Source organism: Lithobates pipiens, unplaced genomic scaffold (genome assembly GCF_037356315.1).
Source record: "Lithobates pipiens isolate NorthernLeopardFrog02 unplaced genomic scaffold, aLitPip1_a1.2 Scaffold_19, whole genome shotgun sequence".
Classification (NCBI taxonomy): Eukaryota; Metazoa; Chordata; class Amphibia; order Anura; family Ranidae; genus Lithobates; species Lithobates pipiens.
The window spans coordinates 453,316,709-453,338,423 of NW_027507764.1; the positions used below are offsets into that span (position 1 = coordinate 453,316,709).

The 21,715-nt window shown below is 37.9% G+C and overlaps 1 protein-coding gene across 9 annotated transcripts in view; it reads right to left on the minus strand.

Annotated features, from left to right (window-relative positions):
- TOX (thymocyte selection associated high mobility group box) overlaps positions 1–21,715 on the minus strand; it is a 304,338-nt gene that overhangs the window by 24,421 nt on the left and 258,202 nt on the right. For all 9 annotated transcript variants that reach the window (XM_077492744.1, XM_077492743.1, XM_077492750.1 and 6 more), the window contains 2 exons: positions 13,577–13,657; positions 1,104–1,490 (listed from right to left, as the gene is read on the minus strand). In XM_077492744.1, coding sequence (XP_077348870.1) covers positions 1,104–1,490; positions 13,577–13,657 — 468 coding nt within the window. The remainder of the gene's footprint in view (positions 1–1,103; positions 1,491–13,576; positions 13,658–21,715) is intronic.

Below are 21,715 nucleotides of genomic sequence, written 5' to 3' on the forward strand. Positions count from 1 at the left end.
TGCAGTTCTTGGTAATGTCACTGTTGTACTATATTTTTGTCCACTTGATCATAAATGTCTTCACTGTGTTCCATGGTATATCTAATGCCTTGGAAATTCTTTTGTACCCTTCTCCCGATTCATACCTTTTAACAATGAGATCCCTCTGAAGCTTTGGAAGCTCTCTGCAGACCATGGCTTTTTCTGTAGAATGCGACTAAGAAAATGTCAGAAAAGACCTACTAGAACAGATGAACTTTATTTGGGGTTAATCAGAGACACTTTAAATGATGGCAGGTGTGTACTGACTCCTATTTAACATGAGTTTGAATGTAATTGCTTAATTCTGAACACAGCTACATGTCCAGTTATACAAGGGTGTGCACACTTATGCAACCACAATATTTAATTTTTTTATTTTTACTTACACCCTAAAAGATTTCAGTTTATAGTTGTACAGTTTATAAGTCACATTAAAGGTGGAAAAAAATTCTGAAATGATTTATCTTTGTCTCATTTTATTACATCACAGAAACTTGACATTTTAACAGGAGTGTGAGGACTTTTTATATCCACTGTAATAGTCATTTTTGATACTTATTTACTGTGGGTGAAACAAGGAACAGGCAAGTCAACTGATCACAATTTGCTGCAGGAAGGAGCATCCACTATTCGGGTAAGGGGGGAGGCGAGAGATGCAATTTGGTCTTTGGGGATGGTGTATGCCACTATTCTACATATTACTCCTTAAGTATGACGGCAACATGAAAGATGATCTAAAAAGGTGGACTTTAAGTAAACATTGCGTGCAATATTTGAGCAATGTATCATGTCACATTTGAGTAATAGCAATTCAAGTAATAGATATAAGTGTTTGTGATTACTGGCTAATATTCTCAACCCTATGTCTCATCACAAATCATTCCCTTGTCACTATTTAGCACAGCCAAATGTTAACTGGGAAAAGGTTTGGACTTCTCACCGCAATGAGAATCCGTAATCTTTTACCCTAATTTTACTCTGTAATTTCAAATAATATGAGAAAAAAGCCTTCTGGTGAAGTGACCATTGTTTTTAAATTTATCGGAGCAGAACAGTTTTAAAGAAAGTAAAAAGGTACTAACCTGCTGCATTGCTGGTGAATGCAAAGCTGTCTGACTCTGCATCTGTAGCTGGTTACCAATTGACTGCTGCATTGACATTGACTGGTGTTGCTGCATGTGCAGATGCTGGTGGAGAGGTGGACTCATCTGAAGAGATGGAGGGGGAGAAACAGCCATGCTTGCTAGAGAAACAGTCACTGGCATTTGGTTGTTGGGTTTGGGAGCTATATTCCTGTTGATTCCAGAATGCATGGTGGATAAATGTGGGTTCATTGTTGACTGTTGGTGGTAAGGGGAACTGAGATACAGTGTAGAGTGTGCCTGTGCAGGTCCATGGAACATGGGAGGCTTTGAATTCATCATTTGAGATGGCTGTGATGTCTTATTATCAATAGGATCGTTGTAGCTCTATTGGGAAAAAAAATTACAATGCTTAAATGACTCAATAACTTTACCTTATTTATAGACAAAGCCAATCACATTACAGCTAACATTTTTCTAGGAAAGTTTAAAAATGAATGCACAACTTTAATCATAAGTTATGACCCACAGTTGCAATTGCTTTTCTCTGTATACATAGAAAACTTGCAATACACTGTAAAGAAGTAATCATTTTCACATCTTGTTGGCTAGGGAATAAGAACATTCTCTTTGTGGCCAAAGACTGTATTTTTATGGTTTACAGTATTTCTTAAAAAGCTTGCAGTGATATTTTATTTTTGTTACATGTCATGTTGTATTTAAATTGAAGAGATGGTGATCATAAAAGAAACCGTTACTTGGAGCTATTTACTTAGAAGAGAAAATCAGGGCAATTATGAAAACAGATGATATCAGCATTTACTGTTCTTGGCCTTGTAATATACAAGTAATGTTTGGACTGGAAAAAATGTACATTTTGGTCTCACCAGTAATATGGAAACTGGATAGAGAATTGTTGGGGAAATTGACTTTTAGTACGACCTACTTGGAAGGTGATATAATATAGAAGGTAACATATAAAAGAACATAACTTGCGCTTTTCCTTGGAAAATAAAACTAGCAGTACCTAAACTTGGGTACTAAAATTATGCCATGAGAGGGAGTACAATAGGAAAAACGTATCATATCAGCATTTAAAAAGGTTGCAGTTGTGACCAGGGACATTTTTAAAATGGTTAACGAAAAAAAAAAAAGTAAAGTTGACATAGGATTGCCCTACGTCTTTACTTACACTTATTAATTGCCTGGGAAAAATATCCTCACAGTAAGAATGGTATCTTAATTAGGGATGAGTCAAATGTACCAGGGTTTGGTTCAAGGCAGGCTCGCAGGAAATGACTGAAGTTTGTGTGCTAATTAACCTCTTCAGCTCCAGATGATTTACCCCCTTCATGACCACGCCATTTTTGCGATATGGCACTGCGTTACTTTAACTGACAATTGCACGGTCGTGCGATGCTATACCCATTTAAAATTGTTGTGCTTTTTTCGCACAAATAGAGCTTACTTTTGGTGGCATTTGATCACGCCTGCGGTTTTTATTTTTTTGCGCTATAAACAGATAAAGACCAACAATTTTGAAAAAAAACTCCAATATTTTTTACTTTCTGCTATAAAACCTACCCAGTAAAGAAAACAAAACAAAAAAAAAAACGAAATCCTTCATCAATTTAGGCCATGTGTATTCTGCTACATATTTTTGTTTAAAAAAATCCCAATAAGTGTATATTGATTGGTTTAAGCAAAAGTTATACCGTCTACAAACTATGGTATATTTTCTTTTTTATTTAATAGTTTTTACTAGTAATGGTAGCAATCAGTGACTTATAGCGGGACTGCGATATTGCCGTGGACAAATGAGACACCTAACTTTTTGGGGACCAGTGACACTAATACAGTGATCAGTGCTATAAAAAACTGTACTAATGACACTGACTGGGAAGGGGTTAACATCAGGGGCAATCTAAGGGTTAACTGTGTGCCTAGCTTGTGCTTACTCACTGTGTGGGAGTTGCTTTGACTATAGGGCAGTGGTTCTCAACCTCTCTAATGCTGTGAAACTTTGATAAAATTTCCCAAGTTGTGGGGACCCCAACCGTAAAATTATTTTCATAGCATGGGTTGTCAGCACCCAAGGCAAGACAAGTAATTTGTGCCCCTAACCCACGGACATTTAGTGCCCCCTGAGTCCCTTCCACTCTACAGTACCACTCTCTTTGTTATCCCTTCTTTCCCTTTTATCTCTCTCTATCTTAATTCTTTCCCCCATCCCTCTCTCTAGCCATCTTTCTTGTTCTTTACCTTATTTTTTCTCTGCCCTTTTCTTTGTTCCTCCCCCTCTTTTCCTTTCCCTTTCATGTATTCTCTATTTTTATTCCTCTTTAAGCACCAGGGTGGGCAGGATTTATTCAGGCCTTCAATTGCCCTGGTTAATCACAGGTCAATTCTAATAAGTCAGTTACACTTCCAATGTTGCTTTTCTTTATATTGGATCATTCCTATTAGTCGGTCCAACTAAATTATATTTCCTGTAAGGTGTAGATGCCTCTTTTGCCTTTACAAGGATCAAAATGCTGACTAACCTTTCAAAATATAAACTAAACTAAAACTATTAGTGTATAAAGTACCTCTGCGCCAACCACCTTGACAAGGGGAATAGAGGGATGCTGCAAACACTGAGGGGAGCTTCACCTACTCCCTGAGCAATATCGATTAAGTGGTTTTAGTGTTGGGGGAATACAAGAAAGGAGGGGAGAGGGAGGGGGGGAAGGGGGGAGAAAGAGAGGGAAGGAGAAAAGAAAAAGGGGAAGGGGAAGAAAGGGCAGGGAGGGGGAAGGGGAACAGATGAGTATGCAGGTAAAGGATAAAAGGGTAAAGGTCAAAAAGTGCTAGTGTAAAATTATGTGTCTGGGTGTGCACAAATCCTTGTTCGGTATGTGCTAAACTAAAATAAATGTTAGAGAGTGGCAATCAAATATAGATTCTGATAGAGTGCCATACAAATAAAAACTCACAGTAATGAATGAATGCCTGAAACAATAGACATACAAATCGTGGGTGCTGTGCAAAACTGCAATAAAATATGCTGACAATAAATAAATATATAACTTAAGGTGATAGTCCAAAATATATGACTAAAAGTGTACAGTGAGAATAATCACATAAGCACAATCCCATGTGACATGCCAAGTGGAAAAAACACAGATATCAATCAATCCAATATAACAAAATGCATGTTCCATGCGGTGTTTATAAAGTGCCAAGTGAAAAAAAATATACAGATAACAATCAATCCAATATAACAAAATGCATGTTCCATGCGGTGTTTATAAAGTGCAAATAGTGCTAGCAGCAAAAAAAACGTTACAACACAGGTGAAATGATAAACACATAAAAATAAGGTGCTGGTAATCAGTCTGGGATATTCAGTCCTGTGGACGTGCTGTGTTCTAAGGGGAAGCACTAGCTTTGAACTTCAGTGATCCATGCAGGCATACATGTGCAGTGACTTAATCCTCCTATTTATCCAATACGTGGATAGATGTGCCCTTACCTCACGGCTGTGAGGTTACAGCCTTAATAGTATAGGTGGATAACTGGCTCCTGTTCCTGGGATAGGTATGCCTCACAAGATAAAGAGATAATGTCCCATTGTGTAGTAGTTTCAACCAATTGAATTTTATTTAAGTATAGTGACAGGGTACTCACATTCTGAGTGAATAAAAACTGCAGTAATAGAGCAACAAGCAGAGTAACGAACGGTGCGTTCCAATGTCCTTCCTAGTGTCTCTCTCACTTCCTTCCTTGCACATTCGTCACCGTCACGTGACTTCTTCAGGGAAATGAATAGAGAGAAAGGAGTTGTGTTTTTATGCTGATCGTTCGTACTTACGGTGGCCATTTTCTTGCAGACCGGAACAGGAAGTTCCATGGCGGCCATTTTTGGTAAGGTATGTCGCCAGAAATATACCAGCATTCATTGAATTGGAGGTATATCAAGCTAAATTACACCAAGCTCAGGTTAGAGGGAGAGTGACACCAGGGGACATCTCAGCACCTTGAAATATATCGCTGGGCTCATATAAAGTGCAGTGAAATACAATATTATATAAAAATACCCTTTTAAATATGTGGAAAAATAAAAAATATAAAAAATAGTATGCTGCACCAAGGTATATATAAAAACTATAAAATATAATGAGAGAGGAAAAAGTATATTTGTATCGATATGCGTGCCTAAAAATTAGAAATATATTAAAATACAGAAACTATATTAGATAAAAACTAGATTTGTATATGTAAAATAGAGCATGGGAATAATATAACGCGCCAAGGTGAATTGAGAGAGGAGAGTATAAATAAATTTACGTCAATGTGCACTTATATAAATATAAAATCTGTCGGTTATGTTAGGGGGAGAGAGTGTAAATGTGTTTGTACATCGGTGTACACATAATTAAAGGAGGAGAGGTTTATCCGAAAAAGGTAAAAATCCACTTCGATTCCAATTGGCTTAATGTTCTGACTTTGTGTCCTCCGCGCCAATGTTTGGTTTAAGGTTCCATGCCCCAAAATTTTAGTTGGGATGGGTCTTTGTTGTGGACAGCAGCAAAGTGCCTGGATACACTGTGCTTGTCGAAGCCTTTTGAAATGTTCTTTACATGTTCCTTCATTGGAACGCACCGTTCGTTACTCTGCTTGTTGCTCTATTACTGCAGTTTTTATTCACTCAGAATGTGAGTACCCTGTCACTATACTTAAATAAAATTCAATTGGTTGAAACTACTACACTATGGGACATTATCTCTTTATCTTGTGAGGCATACCTATCCCAGGAACAGGAGCCAGTTATCCACCTATACTATTAAGGCTGTAACCTCACAGCCGTGAGGTAAGGGCACATCTATCCACGTATTGGATAAATAGGAGGATTAAGTCACTGCACATGTATGCCTGCATGGATCACTGAAGTTCAAAGCTAGTGCTTCCCCTTAGAACACAGCATGTCCACAGGACTGAATATCCCAGACTGATTACCAGCACCTTATTTTTATGTGTTTATCATTTCACCTGTGTTGTAACGTTTTTTTTGCTGCTAGCACTATTTGCACTTTATAAACACCGCATGGAACATGCATTTTGTTATATTGGATTGATTGTTATCTGCATATTTTTTTTCACTTGGCACTTTATAAACACCGCATGGAACATGCATTTTGTTATATTGGATTGATTGATATCTGTGTTTTTTCCACTTGGCATGTCACATGGGATTGTGCTTATGTGATTATTCTCACTGTACACTTTTAGTCATATATTTTGGACTATCACCTTAAGTTATATATTTATTTATTGTCAGCATATTTTATTGCAGTTTTGCACAGCACCCACGATTTGTATGTCTATTGTTTCAGGCATTCATTCATTACTGTGAGTTTTTATTTGTATGGCACTCTATCAGAATCTATATTTGATTGCCACTCTCTAACATTTATTTTAGTTTAGCACGTACCGAACAAGGATTTGTGCACACCCAGACACATAATTTTACACTAGCACTTTTTGTCCTTTACCCTTTTATCCTTTACCTGCATACTCATCTGTTCCCCTTCCCCCTCCCTGCCCCTTCTTCCCCTTCCCCTTTTTCTTTTCTCCTTCCCTCTCTTTCTCCCCCCTTCCCCCCCTCCCTCTCCCCTCCTTTCTTGTATTCCCCCATTTGCGCAACACTAAAACCACTTAAACTAAAACTATACCTGTGCAGTTTGCCATGAAATATATATATGGATTGAAGTTTAGTATAACCACTGAAGTTGTGATGTTTACTTAATGTAAACTGCTAGTTCTAGTTAGTGAAAAGATCATTAGTGTGATAAACTGCATGTTCAGTGGCCGGAATTTTGATTGATCTTCATCTACCCCCTCAAGGGGCTGGCAGTACATTACAAATTCAATTAAGGAATGCATTGGACTGGGTCAATTTATGGAGTCGGTATACATTATTTCTCAGGAGTAATGTTTCACCAAAGAATGCACTTTATACATTTCCACAATGTAAACATGCACTGAATAGAACAACATGCCTTCATCAAATCACTTAAAAATGAAATACTGACTTTAATTAAAATAACACTTAACTTCACAGTAAGCCAGCTGTATATATATATATATATATATATATATATATATATATATATATATATATATACACACACACATATATATATATATATATATATACATATAGCTATATACAGTATATACCACAGTATCTCAAAAAAGTGAGTACACGCCTCACATTTTTGTAAATATTTTATTATATATTTTCATGTGGCAACACTGAAGAAATTACACTTTGCTACAATGTAAAGTAGTGAGTGTACAGCTTGTATAACAGTGTAAATTTGCTGTACCCTCAAAATAACTCAACACACAGCCATCAATGTCTAAACTGCTGGCAACAAAAGTGAGTACACCCCCTAAGTGAAAATGTCCAAACTGAGCCCAAAGTGTCAATGTTTTGTGTGGCCACCATTATTTTCCAGCACTGCCTTAACCCTCTAGAGCATGGAGTTCACCAGCTTCACAGGTTGCCACTGCGGTCCTCTTCCACTCCTCCATGACAATATCATGGAGCCGGTGGATGTCAGAGACCTTGTGCCCCTCCACCTTCCGTTTGAGGATGCCCCATATAGGGTTTAGGCCTAGAGACATGCTTGGTAGGTCCACCACCTTTACCCTCAGCTTCTTTAGCAGTGTTGTTACATGAAAAGATATAATAAAATATTTACAAAAATGTGAGGGGTGTACTCACTTTTGTAATTTTGTATATATATATATATATATATATATATATATATATATAAAAAGAAAAAAATATATATATATATATGTGAGGAGATTGGAACCCTAAGATGCACGCCCCAGTGCATAAGCACATTCATGTGCACCTCACCATGATCACAAAACAGAGGCCAGAGCTAGGCATGGGTGTCCATCAACAAGACCTCTGCCATTAATGTGTGCATCGAAAAATGCAAACAGGAGTCAAAGGATTGACAGTATAAGGAGTCTTTATCATATTGTTTGTGCTGTGGGGTCTCTTCAGTAGTTCTGACCTGAGCTATTTTTCTCCTATTAATAGGATGACTTGGCAACAACAAAAATATAATCAAAATATGGGTATAGTAAATACAAAGTTCATATGTAGTTATAAAGTAAAGTATTATAGGATGAAAGTCAAAATGTAACATAATAATTAGTGCACTTTCATTTACTGCTTTACTCACACAATGTACTTTGTTTACTTATAAAGTAAAATAAATCTAATCAAAAGGCAGTGGTTAGGTATGAGTAGTGTGCTTTGTCTGAACAGAAATGGACAAATGTAACAGCCCCTGGTTGTCAGTCATTGCTAACAAAGCAGCGGGTCCCTGCACCTTCTGCATCCTTACCAACCACTTGACATCACCTGGCCCATTTATTTATGTGGCTGGGAACAAGGGGGTGACATCAATGATTATACAGTATATGGCCACATGGTCATATTTGGGCAATTATGTCATCACTATACATGCCCCTTCCTTTATATTGCTGATGACAGCTCAGGAACCTGTCATTTGGTAACTGGCCATCGTTGGGTTAGGGTCATCTCTTATTTTCTTTTGGTGGGCATCAGGTATCATGGATGTACATTGTGGGGCATTTTATGTTTTTCAATTATAATTTATATAGTTTAACCACTTGCCAACCATCCACAGTACATATACTGCAGCTGGTTGGCTGTATTACATGAAATGATGTACCTGTACGATATTTCGTGCAATAGCCAGCGCAGCACGTGCACACTGATTGGCCAGAGGGGGAGCCAATCAGTGGGTCCGGCGGATGCGATGTCTGCCGGCCACCTGCGATTGCTCCACAGAGACACAGAATGGTGATCTGCCAATATAAACAAGGCAGACTACTGTTCTGACATGAATGAACAGAGTGATCTTGTGTTCCTGCTAAGTTAGAAAGTTAGAAAGCATCCCCTAGGGACACACCACCCTGGTATTGTGACGCATGTCACAATACCACAGCAAAATATAATTTCTAAAGGAAGTGGCACGATATTTAAAGGAATATTTCATTTTTATTGTTTCACTTTAAGCATTATTAAAATCACTGCTCCTGAAAATATGTTAGTTTTTAAAACTTCTTTTTGCATTGATACATGTCCCCTGGAGCAGGACCCGGGTCCCCATACACTTTTAATGACAATAACTTGCATATAAGCCTTTAAAATTCACACTTTTTATTTTTCATGTCTGTGCCTTATAGACTTTAACTGTGTTTGCTTGTTCGTACAAATTTTTTGCCTGTTCGCGTGTTCTGGTGCGAACCGAACTGTGCGGCTCATCCCTAGTCACTGGTTCTCAAATAAATGGGCCAGGTGATGTCAGTTAGGTGTTCGATTTGTCCGCTGCAGTTTTTCAGTCTCGCTAAAAATCGCTGATTGCCACCATTACTAGTAAAAAAATAAAATAAATGCCATAAAAATATCCCAAATATCCCATAATTTGTAGACGCAATAACTTTTGCGCAAACAAATCAATATGCGCTTATTGGGATTTTTTTACCAAAAATATCTAGCAGGATATATATTGGCCCAAATTGGTGAAGAAATTAAATTTTTTTAATTTTTTTTATTGGGTATGTTTTAAATATTGTTTTTTTTTTAAATTGTCAGTTTTTTTTTGTTTCTAGTGCAAAAAAATAAAAGCCACAGAGGTGATCAAGTACCATCTATTTGTGCGAAAAAAGGACATCAATTTTATTTGGGTACAGCCTCGCATGACCGCACAATTGTCAGTTAAAGCAATGCAATATGGCAAAAAATGACCTGGTCATGAAGGGGGTAAAACCTGAAGTAGTTAAAAAAAGACACACAGACCCCTCCAAGGGTCCCCCAAAATAAATAGCATACCCGCCCTGCTATTTCTTTTTTACAATACTTTACCTATTAGTCTAGAAAATGACTTGATTTCAGTGGAGTCGGGATCTGAACTTCATTGAAGTTTGCAGAATGCTGCTTGAACTGAACCCAGGGCAATTCAGTCCAATCAATATTTACTGTTTTCTGTGTCCCAGCAGAAAGGGCTCCATATTCCCTAGTCTAGCCATGACAGTTTTGGTGTAACTGTGGCTCAAGTCCTGATTTCTTTGGCCAAGAACTTAGCAAAACACACTAGTAGGTGCCCTATCAAATTGGCCCTAAGGGGCATGCATGTACAGTGCCTTGCGAAAGTATTCGGCCCCTTGAACTTTTCAACCTTTTGCCACATTTCAGGCTTCAAACATAAAGATATAACATTTTTATTTTTTGTGAAGAATCACCAACAAGTGGGACACAATTGTGAAGTGGAACGAAATCTATTGGATTTTTGAAATTTTTTTAACTAATAAAAAAATGAAAAGTGGGGCGTGCAAAATTATTCGGCCCCCTTGCGTTAATACTTTGTAGAGCCACCTTTTGCTGCGATTACAGCTGCAAGTCGCTTGGGGTATGTCTCTATCAGTTTTGCACATCGAGAGACTGAAATTCTTGCCCATTCTTCCTTGCAAAACAGCTCGAGCTCAGTGAGGTTGGATGGAGAGCGTTTGTGAACAGCAGTTTTCAGCTCTTTCCACAGATTCTCGATTGGAATCAGGTCTGGACTTTGACTTGGCCATTCTAACACCTGGATACGTTTATTTGTGAACCATTCCTTTGTAGATTTTGCTGTATGTTTGGGATCATTGTCTTGTTGGAAGATAAATCTCTGTCCCAGTTTCAGGTCTTTTGCAGTCTCCAACAGGTTTTCATCCAGAATGGTCCTGTATTTGGCTGCATCCATCTTCCCCTCAATTTTAACCATCTTCCCTGTCCCTGCTGAAGAAAAGCAGGCCCAAACCATGATGCTGCCACCACCATGTTTGACAGTGGGGATGGTGTGTTGAGGGTGATGAGCTGTGTTGCTTTTACGCCAAACATATCGTTTTGCATTGTGGGCAAAAAGTTTGATTTTGGTTTCATCTGACCAGAGCACCTTCTTCCACATGTTTGGTGTGTCTCCCAGGTGGCTTGTGGCAAACCTTAGACGAGATTTTTATGGATATCTTTGAGAAATTGCCACTCTTCCATAAAGGCCAGATTTGTGCAGTGTACGACTGATTGTTGTCCTATGGACAGACTCTCCCACCTCAGCTGTAGTTCTCTGCAGTTCATCCAGAGTGATCATGGGCCTCTTGGCTGCATCTCTGATCAGTCTTCTCCTTGTCTGAGCTGAAAGTTTAGAGGGACGGCCAGGTCTTGGTAGATTTGCAGTGGTCTGATACTCCTTCCATTTCAAAATGATCGCTTGCACAGTGCTCCTTGGGATGTGTAAAGCTTGGAAAATCTTTTTGTATCCAAATCCAGCTTTAAACTTCTCCACAACAGTATTACGGACCTGCCTGGTGTGTTCCTTGGTCTTCATGATGCTCTCTGCGCTTTCAACAGAACCCTGAGACTATCACAGAGCAGGTTTCATTTATACAGAGACTTGATTACACACAGGTGGATTCTATTTATCACCATCAGTTATTTAGGACAACATTAGATCATTCAGAGATCCTCGCTGAACTTCTGGAGTGAGTTTGCTGTACTGAAAGTAAAGGGGCCGAATAATTTTGCACGCACCACTTTTCAGTTTTTTATTTGCTAAAAAAGTTTAAAATATCCAATAGATTTCGTTCCACTTCACAATTGTGTTCCACTTGTTGGTGATTCTTCATAAAAAATTAAAATTTTATATCTTTATGTTTGAAGCCTGAAATGTGGCAAAAGGTTGAAAAGTTCAAAGGGGGCCGAATACTTTCGCAAGGCACTGTAGACTATGCCCTGCCAAATTGACCCTAGTGGACATGCATACGGTTTGTATTACATGTCAGTACCATATAAATACAAAGTATAAATAAATACATTTCCTCTTTAGAAGAGGATTTCCTGTATATTCCTGTGAAAACTACTAGAGGACTTGTGATAGAACAGCTGAAGCTGGCTTCATGTCTTCGTCACAATATCCCTAATAGAGTAATATATAAGGAGAATGTGCTACATATGGGAGTACCAGCATGTTTGACAGTTATTGTCACCATACTGAAGATGCAAGAGATGACAACCTTAAAGATCAGGAAGAGACCTAATCCTTACAAATATCTATTAAAACCTAAAAAGTCAGGTTGAAGATTGACTTTAACCACTTGCTGAATGACGGCTACAGCACAGCCGGCTAGTTCTGGTAGGCTGTCATTTGAAGGCCTCCCGTGATCGCGACTGCTGTGATTGAGGTAAAGAGCCAATCAGCAGCTCTTTCACTGATATAAACAGCATCCGGTTATCAGCAATCATTTCCTCATTCTGACAGCATGAGGAGAGGAGAAGAGAACAGATAACTGGCTTTTCTAAAAGGGACATGTACACTGATAATCAGGGCACTGATTATCAGTCTCCTGATTATCAGTGAAGTCCCAACGGTGCCCACCAGTGCTGCCAATTTGTTCCCACCAGTGCTGCCAGTCTGTGCCCAACAGTGTTGCCAATAAGTGCCCACCAGTGCTGCCAATGAGTGCCCATCAGTGCTGCTATTCAGTGACCACCAGTGCCTCCTCATCAGTGTCACCTATCAATGCCTATCAGTGACACCTATCAGTGCTGCTTATCAGTGCCCATAAGTGCAGCCTATGAGTGCTCATCAAGCCCATCAGTGCTGCCTCATCAGTGCCCATTAGTAACGCCTATCAGTGAAGCCTCATGAGTGCCCACCAGTTCCTCCACATCAGTGCCCACCAGTGCAGCCTATCAGTGACCATCAGTGCAGCCTCTTTAATGCACATCAGTGAAGGAGAAAAATAACCTGTTTGCAACATTTTTATAAAAAAACTATGACAAAGTTGTTGTTTTTTTTCAACATTTACAGTCCTTATTTGTTTATTTAGCAAAAAATAAAAACCCAGTGGTAATTAAATACCACCAAAAGAAAGCAATTATCATTCAAGCATGACAGTGATGAAAGCTGAAAATTTACCTAGGCAGGAAGGGGGTAAAAGTGCCCAGTAGGCAAGAGGTTACGCTGTAAGTTAAGTAAACAATTGATTTCCCTTACTGCTTATTTTGCATTTGCTGCTATAGTACTGGAACTGTTGTCTACACTGTGGAATCTTCTGACACACAAACAAACACAAGAACACAAATTAATGTCAATAGTGATCTGTCCTAAGCTGCTAGGATACATACGAATAAATGCTCTATTTATCATCCACTCAGAACTAAATTATTACTTTCATTACACGTACAGCTAAGTTATAACTTGTTTTGAACCTCAAACAATATTAGTTGTACAAAATTATTGCAGTAAATGATTTTCCCATTTTTCAGTTATGGAATGTTACATAATATTGGCAAGCCATTTAAGTAGTACTGGAAAATGTATGGGATAAATATTTGACATTACCTTGGATACAAGACTTGCTCTATATGCAGCCAACTGCTTCAGATACTCTTTTTTGGCAGCTTCAGTTTTCTTCTTATACACCTGCAAGTAACACACATTTAAAACATTTAATCATACAAAGCTTTTCAAAAATCTTGAAAATCTATTGCCTCTTCACTGAGGCATCTTGATGAATAAACCACAAGGATCTTACTAAGTCTAATGCATGCCTCTTACATCTCTAATAAAGCAATATAATCTGGCAATGTTGCAGCATGACATTTGGGACTTTTCTATAACAAATAGGCGAGTTTCTTAAAAACAGAATTAAGGTTTATAAATGGATTTTTACAATTTGATTGGTTTTATGAGAAATGCTGCCATTTTTATTTCACAAATATACTTTATTTTGTTCCCAAGTTTTGGATTTCTTTATACTTTGCCTCTAAAAATTCCAGCTTCCTTTAGGAGACATTGCTTAATCAGAATTTATAATGTTTTTGTATATTGGTATCGTGCTCAAAAAAATATTTGGTATCTTATATTCATTATTTTGAGCAATCAGGTAGATAGAGATTCAGGCACACTCTGTCTACTTTCCAAATTATAATATTTTATTTTATTCAAAATTATGACTGGTACATATTAATATAAATACACAGAATGATTATGAACACCAGAGAATGTCCACTATTCTAGTTACTGTAGATGTCATTCTACCTGTATTTTTTTTTAACTTCCTACCATCAGCCATATGCATATATGTGTCAGGGAGGGCTTAAACGCTGTGCTGCCACATATATTCATACAACCTGGGGCACTCTCCTGTGCTGGAGCCCCAGAACCTTGTCTTGTCACTGCTTACAATTGGGAGTTGAGCCCCCGATCACAAGACCAGTGTGATAGCCAATAGCAATGATCACATAATTGGCAGCTAACTTACCAGCTGAAAGGTGTTAATGTTATAAAGCAGGGATATGCAATTAGTGGACCTCCAGCTGCTGCAAAACTACAAGTCCCATGAGGCATAGCAAGACTCTTGACAGACACAAGCATGACACCCAGAGGCAGAGGCATGATGGGACTTGTAGTTGTGCAACAGCTGGAAGTCTGCTAATTACATATCCCTGTTATAGATTCATACCAATATATACCTTAAAATATCATGTAATTATCTCTATTAGCAGGGGATTTATTGCTAGATTATTGTACTAGTGAATGAAAGTGTAGCAGTGCTATAAACCATAAGCCCAAAGTTTAATAGTTTGTTATAACTAGTATGGCAAACCTCCAGATGCCAGGCGCTAAAATGTTACATTGGGGCAAAGTATCTTTAAAGCCCAAGACATTGACCATTTATAGAGTGATTAAACAACGTGACTAGTGAATGTGTGAGCGCCAATAACGTGTAACTGATTTTACTGACATAAAATGAACGGTATTTCTGTGGCTCCAAGAAAAAGACATCAGTTTGTGGGCTCTGAGGATTTGTCAGCTCATAAGTGTAATTCTGCCTCTTCATATCCCTGCTGCTTCTAATTTAGCAGGACAGGCTTATAATTGAAGCAAATTAACTATTTACTCTTGCTACTTCTACCAGGGGAGGGAAGGACATACCAGCAGGACAGAATGCGTGGGAATTAAATCCTTCTCACTTGTGTCAAAATTGCCCTTCTATAACACATTAGCAGTAATTTCATGAGGCATCAAACATTGGAATAAATACTGAAGAATAAAATAATGAGGTGTTGCTGTTAAGTCAAACAGCTCTAGCTAATTTTATGGCATATGGATTATAAAGACTAAAGAGAGGCATATGTTACAATACTCTAACACTGTGCTTATGTGTGATACCTGATCATTAAATTCCAGCTAGGATCCCTGGGTCTATATTTTTAAGCAAGATTATAGGTTTAAACATCATTAAATAATTATCCATATATACTGTAGGTGTATTTTTTTACCACAGCACGGAGAGCAGTCATAATCTGCAAAATGCTATAGCCTATACCAGCCTATCAGATTTTACCTTTAATCAGTTTAGAGCTGTCAGAACAGTTAATCATGATTGCTAAATGTTTGCTATTAGTTACTATGTTTGCTACATTGTTTTCTGTCTTATGAAATTAACCCAAAAATGTTTGCAAAGAAAAATTCTCATGCAATTGCCGTCCTTGCTGATTCACTGATGTAAGTAAATCAATTACAGAGCAAGACACCCAGGGAGTGTAGCACATCAGGCTTTGTTTAACCTGAACTGGAAAGATTTTTGCTCAGTGAAACCCTCACAGCTGTTGATAAAAACTTACTGTGTGTACAATTCATAGACTTTCATTTAAATAAGTAAAGAAGTTATCCACAGCCAAATACTGCATGCAGATATATTTGCTGGCATATATATTTAGATAATTAAATGAATGACTTTTATATTATATCATATGATCAATATTACTTGAGTTGACTATACTTACACACAGACATGCCACACAGAAAGACATCAGATTTCTTTTAAATGCTGCATTTAACTCAAAATACAGCATTACGTTTACGCTCTTAGGCCAAACATATGTACATTTGTCTCTTTGGCTAAAGCTTTCAGGTTGTTGATAGTCATGTAAACAAGGCCATTTTGTTTGCAATTTGCCAAATCTACTACAGCCATACTGTGCTTTCAATTAGAAACGCAAAGAGAACATTGTACACTTCCATCTGGTTTAAGTTCAACCTTGCTTTAATTTTTCACTTAACAACCATTTTACAAAAGGAAAAAGAAAAATGACATTAGTGGTCCCTGTGAAATGTTAGACTGGTCTAAAAGCTAGAGACATGTTAAATCTCCCTTGTGTATGCAGCTAATTAATGAATATAGTGCGTCTTGTATGTAAGGAACTGCTCAGCAACTGCCTGGTAGTAATTAAATGGCTGGCTGCAGACTACAACTCTGTGCCCCAAATTATGACTACTGTACTGATCTTAATTAAAACTTGATTTCACCTAGACAGGTAACTGTAGATGATAATAAACCTATTAATAATGTAATTTTAAGTGTTAGTTACGTGTATGCAAAAGCAGAATGTCTGTAAGTGCATTTGAAACAATTCTACTGCATTATTTTTATTCTAATTTGTAAATGATGTGTGTTAAGTATAGGGGTGATTGTAACAAATTAAGTATTCCAATGTCATCTCCACAGAAACTTTGCAGGTTTTCAAAAGAACACATAAATGAAACACAGAATGTAATCAGACCTTAAATGCAGGCAGGGTTGCTGCTGTATATAAAATAATTTTATTCAAATAACTTTTTATTTCATATTACATCTTTATTATATGCCTTAGGAGCTATATAATGAAGTGAACAGGTAAATGAATGAATAAATCAATTGATTAAATCCACAGTTTAAAGAAAGAGAAATGTGATATTTTTGATAACTATTCAAGTGGAAAATGGCTACCTAATGTAAACGTATGTGCTTAGTGCATTTTCAGAAATGCAAATCTTCCAGAGCTAAAGTATGGGTTACAAAGAAAAGTGTATATGTGGCATAGTTGAGCTAGGTCATGATGTAACTGTGGGGATGGTCCAACTGGCTATAGTTCTTATAATAAACCTGTCTCAGATCTAGACAATTCAAACTAAACATATGATAAAAACATTCAAAAGAAGGTACACTTAGTAAAAAACACATATCTAAGGTACCATAACTCAAAGCTACCAATCAAATATCAGTTTACTAAAGTCACATAAAAATTTAACTTACTGGTTGGTCTGAGTTAACACCATTTGTAGCTGTATCTTTTCTTAAAGAGTCTATGTCTTTTTCCATTAAAGGTAACGGAATACTAAAGAAGGCCAGAAAAAGTAGCCTTGCCTTTATACATAAGTCATTTTTAGGTATTTTTTTTTAGAACTATGAAGTTAATCTTTGTACAGACTCTCATTTATTATCACAGCGTTCTGACCTATATCTATAATTATATATGAATAGAAAACTTCAAGCATAATAAAAATTCAACACAAGTCCTCTATAAAAAATAAAGCAAATAATAGTACAAAATACTGTCTAAATCAAGGTCGGCTGCATTTGTAATATGATTGATGTGAGAAAGAAGTCAGTAAGAACCTCAATATTTTGTATAAGTAGCTAAGTATGAAAAATATTGGGCCAGATTCAATACATTTGACTTCAAAAAGAATTTCTCTAAAATATATCTATTATGTCTTCTTCACAAAAGGGCATCTTCATTATTTGCATAGTTAGATGTGCATTTGCTTTTATTATAAGATCTCTACTTCGATGATAAAAGAACAAAAAAAAACCTCATCTAAAGACAAATCAATACTCTAAAGTATCATTCTATTACCACAAATGATAGTTATTTCATATTTTCAGTATAATTCTTTTCTTTATAGCAGTCATTTTCCATAAAACAATTTATTGATCTTACAACAGCATTTGTCTCCTATAGAAAACTCAACATTTTGTAATTCAGTAGAATACATCATATATATATAACATATGAATACCATAACCTGCTCAACCAGAAATATGCATTTAAAAGGATATAAGGAAATGCAGTTAATGTTAAAGCAATAATAAAATCGAAAAATGTAAAAAACAAATACTGATTTTATTTAAACTGAATATACTTTGGTTATAAAATGTTTGTGATTACTTATGTTCCAAACTGCATACTTACTTGTTTTCCTGAATAACATAAAAAAAAAAAATCACCAAAGATAGGATTTTGTTTAGAGTAGTAGTGATAGAGGCAAGTACTATTTAAAATGATGAAGCACATCCAGTGAATAGTCAACTGTGCCACAGATAAAAAGAAAATAAACAAATGTTTTTTCTAACTTTTCAGATTTCATGCCAAAAAGTCACATATGAAATACACATCGGGTCAGCACTTAGCAGCTTAACAATGAAGTGGGCTAAACAAGGTGTGGAGAAGTCAGCCATTGCTTTGTGCTAATGGTGCTTTATAAAGACTTTAGGACATGCGGTAGTTATCAAGCGTAAATGTAAAAAGTTATTTCACTTTGCAAGAAATTCACTTTACTTCAATCCTGGTTTTTAGGATAATTTATTAAATGTTTTTAGATTTTACAATACTGATGTTATTTTTCAGTGAAGTCTGGTAAATTGTAGGGAAGAAAATGACTGTTGTTATTCCTCCATAATTCACATCCACCAGCATTTTAAAGTGCAAGTAAACCCTAACAAGCAGCTTCTCTTATTTGATCCCCTTTTGGTCTGTTAAAGCTGAACTTGGGGAAAAACAAAAATTACTCTCTTATTGTGGGGCTGATCTGCACTGCAAGGATGTATTGCTCACTGATGTTTTGGGTCCTCGAAAAAGCATCTTTGGGCTCCATACACACTAGGCATGCATGCATGCTTGTGCAAAAGGTATATCAGGTGGTCCCGATTATTGTTATCAGGTGATTTTATGAATGCTTGCCTCCCACCTGTAAGTTCAGGAAAGTGGTACATACGAAGGAAAATGTGGCTGTAAACAAAAAAAATGTAAGCCCCTGTACACACGGTCGGAGAATCTGTCGGAATGCGTCTTATCGGACCGTGTCGTCAGATAATCCGACTGTGTGTGGTATGCATCGGACTGATTCCATCCGAATCTCCGTCCGACCCAATTTTCCAACATGTTGGAAATATTTCCCGACCAACTGGGCCGGACGGATGTAATCCGATCATGTTTATAGCATTTTGATCGGAGCAAGTGCCACGCATGCTCAGATCAAATTCCTACATCAAAGTTATTGGCTACTAGCCTGAATGTAGTCCCATCGTAACTAAATTACGTCATCACGTTCTGAAAGATCGGATTTTTCGCCAACTTGGCCCGACCGTGTGTATGCAACAGTTTCGGACACAATCCGTCGGACTAAATCCGACGGGCAAAATCCGACGGATTTGGTTGGCAAAATCTCCGACCGTGTGTACAGGGGCTAAGTGTTTCTGGACTTTGTGGGAAGTAATTGTTCTCCTGTGTTAAACTAATTTGCACTGTGTTGTTAAAAAAAAAGATGAACTACTTTAATTATGGAAACCATAACTCTCCAGTTCTTTTTTATGGTGGGATCTTATCCTTTAAGCCATAAGACTAAACAATAATGTGTGTAAGTCGCTGAGAAATTGTGGCATGAGAGGCTGGTTCCCATTCATAAATAACAAAAAGAGACAGTCTTGCTACTGGAAGCAGTGGCTGAGAGGTATATATGCAGAGCATTAACAACATCTGGGTAGTGATAGTGAAGAGTAATTTCCATCTGGCGTACTGGAGCTGGACAGCGACGGAAGAACAACATGGTTAGGTGGGGGGCTGAAACCACTTTAGGAAGGAAGGGGGTTCTAGGCCTCATTGCCACCATATCTTTGTATAAGACCAAATAGGGTTCTTTACAGCAGTGGTCATCAACCCTGTTCTCAGGGCCCACTAACAGGCCAGGTTTTATGTATTACCTTGGGGAGATGCAGACTAGAAAACTGCAATCACTGAGCAGCAAATTATATCACCTGTGCTGTATTTATGCTACCTTGCAAGCCTGGCCTGTTAGTGGGTCCTGAGGACAGGGTTGATGACCACTGCTTTACAGGACAAGGTCACCAACTCAAATGCACACCTTGCAAAGGTGATTGTAACAAGGAATATAACTTTGTGAGAGTGGACGAAGTACTATGCCTAATAGGTACAAGGGTGATTTTTGAAGTATCTAGAAAATCTGATTTAGGTCCCATGGAGTAAAAGGAAGTCTTACATGAGAAGCAACATGAGAGACACCATATACCAGTCTTAACCAATAAATGGTAGACTAGCAGACTTTGGAAATAGATCTGAAGGGGCAAGCATTGGCCTTTATTGGTACTCAGGGCTAAATGCTGATTGAGGCAAGATTGTAGAAGGGTTGGGATTCCTCCTACAGTATAGAGTATTTCCTGGGATGAAATCTGCTTTTATTTGTACTGGGCCAAGTCAAGATTATATGAGCGATGGTAGACTTTGTGGAGGGTAGACTTTCTAGCTTTTAACAGTGTGGAAATTCCTGAATCATAGCAACCCCTGTCTCTTAAGACCTGGGCTTCAACAACCATGCTGTTAAAGCCAGTGACCATAAAGTAGGGTGATAACCTAGAGCTTGAGCTCAGAGATCTAGTCATTCTTGAAAAGTATAGAAGTTGTCTGAAAGAAGTTTGATCAGGTCAGAGTACCATATTTGCCTAGGCTAATGTCAGAAACCATTAAATCAGACCAAGACAGAAGTACAGTTAAATCACACTTGTTTAATAATAAAACTAAAAAGAACAAACATAGTCAAAACATAGCCAAAGTTCAGTAACCGGAATGGATAGTCAACCAAGCCAGAAGACAGGGATCAAAGTAATGGAACAGCAAGCAGGATCTGGAGCCAGAAGGGATGTCAGTACAGACAGTCTTTAAACATGAACGCAGGAGATAGTTTCTTGTGATGTGACAAAGGTGAAGGTAGAGCTCCTCTGGACTGGACGGCTTACGCAGGCAGGACTGACGAGCAGGATCATCAACAGCTGAGTAACTCTGGAGAGAGATGTGAGATGGCAATTAGCCAACAGCTGAGCGGCCAGCTCAGAGAAGGAAGGGCTGAGCCCAGCCCTGACAGCTAATTGTGTGCTGTGAGGATCTGTGGAAGGCCCTCCATCTCAACCCTTCCGAGGTGATGAGGAAATAATTTCAGAGGAGGAGATAAGGTTGTACTGATCCCACAAGGCCATTAGAGCAGTCACTGCTTCCCATTTGTTGTTGAATTAGGAGGTCAGGGGCTCCACATCCATCATCTCCCCCCTGACACACGGGCCCAAGAACATCTCTGGGTGTAGGGACCACTCTCCCAATTTCAGTTGATGCAAGCTGAGGTAGTATGCCTACCAACTGGCCATTCCTGTTATATGAAAGGCAGACAAGGCTAGAATGTTTAGATTTGTCACCCTCTGATGACCATGTCGCCTCTAACAACAAGGTGTCTAGAACTCCTTTACTTCTATTCAGGCTGCAATTTGTTGTTAATACTTCCAAGAAAGCAGGGAGACAAATTTTTCTGACTCCAGAGGAGGATTCTTAAGCCTCCAAGCCAGAGGTAACCCCGATATCTGTTGTCAAG